The sequence below is a fragment of the Atta colombica genome, unplaced genomic scaffold, assembly GCF_001594045.1.
Source record: "Atta colombica isolate Treedump-2 unplaced genomic scaffold, Acol1.0 scaffold231, whole genome shotgun sequence".
Taxonomy (NCBI): Eukaryota; Metazoa; Arthropoda; class Insecta; order Hymenoptera; family Formicidae; genus Atta; species Atta colombica.
In genome coordinates, this window is record NW_017259329.1 from 223,359 (window position 1) to 226,147 (window position 2,789).

At 29.8% G+C, this 2,789-nt stretch overlaps 1 protein-coding gene across 1 annotated transcript in view; it reads left to right on the forward strand.

Moving 5' to 3' along the window:
- LOC108688392 overlaps positions 1 to 2,158 on the forward strand; it is a 12,097-nt gene extending 9,939 nt beyond the window's left edge. The window contains exons 2-3 of the mRNA XM_018194638.1: positions 1,351 to 1,572; positions 1,676 to 2,158. Coding sequence (XP_018050127.1) covers positions 1,351 to 1,572; positions 1,676 to 2,158 — 705 coding nt within the window. The remainder of the gene's footprint in view (positions 1 to 1,350; positions 1,573 to 1,675) is intronic.
- The last annotated feature ends 631 nt before the right edge of the window (positions 2,159 to 2,789 follow it).

The window sequence follows — 2,789 nt, forward strand, 5'->3', positions numbered from 1 at the left end:
ATAAAGTAAAATTATATAATTATAATATAAATAGAGTATAACATCTGTTACACTATTTGTTACTTCCACGTTATATTGTATTTATATTTGGTGTTTGCTGAGTAGTTACCGATTTGTAAAAGTAACTCGTTATTATTACCGTTATAAATCACCGTTATTTGAAAAAGTAACTTTTTGTTATTTTTCCTAAGGGCTTTCCAATCTCGAGCGCTATGAGTGGCTTGTGTCCAATCGTACCCTTCCAATCCATGTGCAAAGTAATGATGAAATTGTAAAATTCATTATTGTTACCAAAAAAATGTAACTTCGTTACAACTTACCGTTACAGTTATCGTTACAGTTACCAAAAAAAACTAACGCAATTATCAGTAAAGTTATCAAAAAAAGTAACTTGTAACTGTAATTTCATTACAAGTAACGAGTTACTTCTACTCCTTGACCCTATTAGAGGCAGAACAGAGAATAAGAATTTCAACCTATTAAAAATTGTGTATTCCACAATACATTATTTCTTAGATTGAAATTCTTGTTCTGTTTTCTATTCCTTTTATTGTGCAGAGCTCCTTACTCGCGGCACGACAAGCGAGATTAAGTTATCTGATTCTTACTTAATGTCATCTCATGTAAATTGTTTATAATTCATTATATCTGTTAAATGATGATATTTTTATTATATCTATGTAATTTTATGCGCTGGATAACTAGTTATAATTGAAGTAGACAATAAATAATACACTTATCAAAGAAGTGCTGTAGTAAGTAACGCGCAAAAGATTTATAATCCAGAGGTCTCGGGTTCGAATCTCACTTTTTAATATCAATTTCCCAGTCAGAAATGATAATGGAATTGACATCGAATCAATTTCGATGTCAATCGAAATCGATTCGATGCCGATTCCATTATTATTTCTGACTGGAATTGAAGTAGTTTCAAGTATAATTATTTTAATGTTTTGGGAATAAAATTTAAGCCTTAAATATAAATGTTTTTTTTTTCGAATATTAAATTAGTATCAGCTCCAAGCCGATCCATTTCAATTAATTTTCATAAATTTAAAATACACATTCAAAAAATTTTAATTCATTTTAATCCATTCTCGTTTATTGGGTATTTCAGAATTCATATTATATGAAAAATTTTAAGAAAAGATATAGACTTTTTAAGTATTTCTGAAAAGTATTTCTAATTCTAGAGATATAATAAAAAATAAGATATAATAAAAATTCTGATAAAAGATATAATAAAAATTCTGATAAAAATTTTTATTAAGAATATGTTAAATATTATGCCCATCATGAGGGTATAACACTTATAATTATGAGATTCTAATTGGAAAAAAAATTACAAAGGTAAAAAGAGAGGACACGAAAGTTCGTGATAAAGAATTTGCTTGCAAAGCAACCAAAAAGGAACTCAAAAACATCGGTAAGGAATGGGCTTACGGAGATCCAATTCCACCAGATATGAGGGGATTAGATCTGCAAGAGCTGCAACAAGTCACTATCGATTGGCGAATGCTAACTCCAATCAGATCAAAGCTTCGCCAAGATGAAGAGATGTTCTCGAGATTGGTAAAAATCTATTCTTACACAATTAATTTATAAATTTTTTAACATTATTTTATATCATTACTAAAACTAAGTGCCAATTTCTTTAATCTCTTTGTTCTTCAAGGTGGAGATGGGTAAATTAGAGGCGAAGACTATAGTGAAAGAACGCCGCTCGCCAACGAGCCCTATTAGACGAAGTAAAAATCGTGCAGGAATAATTGAAAGCAGCGTGAAAACCTGCAAAGAATGTGGCGAGGAGTATTGTTTTGGTGAATTTTGTGGGGACGTTTTCTATGATTCCTTCACACGAGTAACGATCGCTACCCAACAGTCGAAGATTAAAATATCGGCGGACGCTGAAGCCATAATCGCCAACATGGATCGTAAGAAAAGGAAAAGAAAAAAAGGAAGGAAAAGAATTAAAAGCAAGAGCAGAACGTCCAAGAAATCCGCTAGGCTGCTGATCAACAACAAGACAAGATCAATAACAGAATCTGAAAGCAAAATTGTTAAAGCAAGAAATAACGGCGAACAAGGAGAGAAACCAGTGAAACAATTTAAAAGAAAATGTAGCAAATATACTAAAAAAGGCCATTTACGCAAATAAAAATAATTATAATATTAGACTATAGTTTTGCAGTCAAAATCTGATCGAATTTGCTGCCAATTTGCACGCTAACATTTTGCTATCAGGGTAAAATAGGAATAATTGGGAAAGAGAAATTGCAAATTCTTAAAAGGAATCTGCTTATATGTATGCTTTATTGTATTTATAATATGTAATCCTTATTGTAAGTTTCGATGAATATATAAAGAAAAATGTTAATCTAGTGAAATTGCAACTAAATATATATATGACATACAAATTTGCTATTTTATTTATCCAAGCATAATTGGATAAGATACAAATAAATTGAATAAATAAGGATTGTACAAGTAAAACTTACTTAAGTATTTCTAATAATATAAAAAAGTTATCCGCAAAATAAATGAAAGATACATTCGCTCAACTAATAAAAGAAAAAATGAATTGAAAATTCTTATATATATTATTACCGGTCTATATATTCTATCTTCAAAATATCAAAATATATTAAATAAATATACCTACATATGCATAATGGATAGGCGCAATAAATGCTCCTTATTAAATGCTGAAAAAATATAACTTTTATTCAGTATGTCTCTCTCTCTCTCTCTCTCTCTCTCTCTCTCTCTCTCTCTCTCTCTCTCTCTCC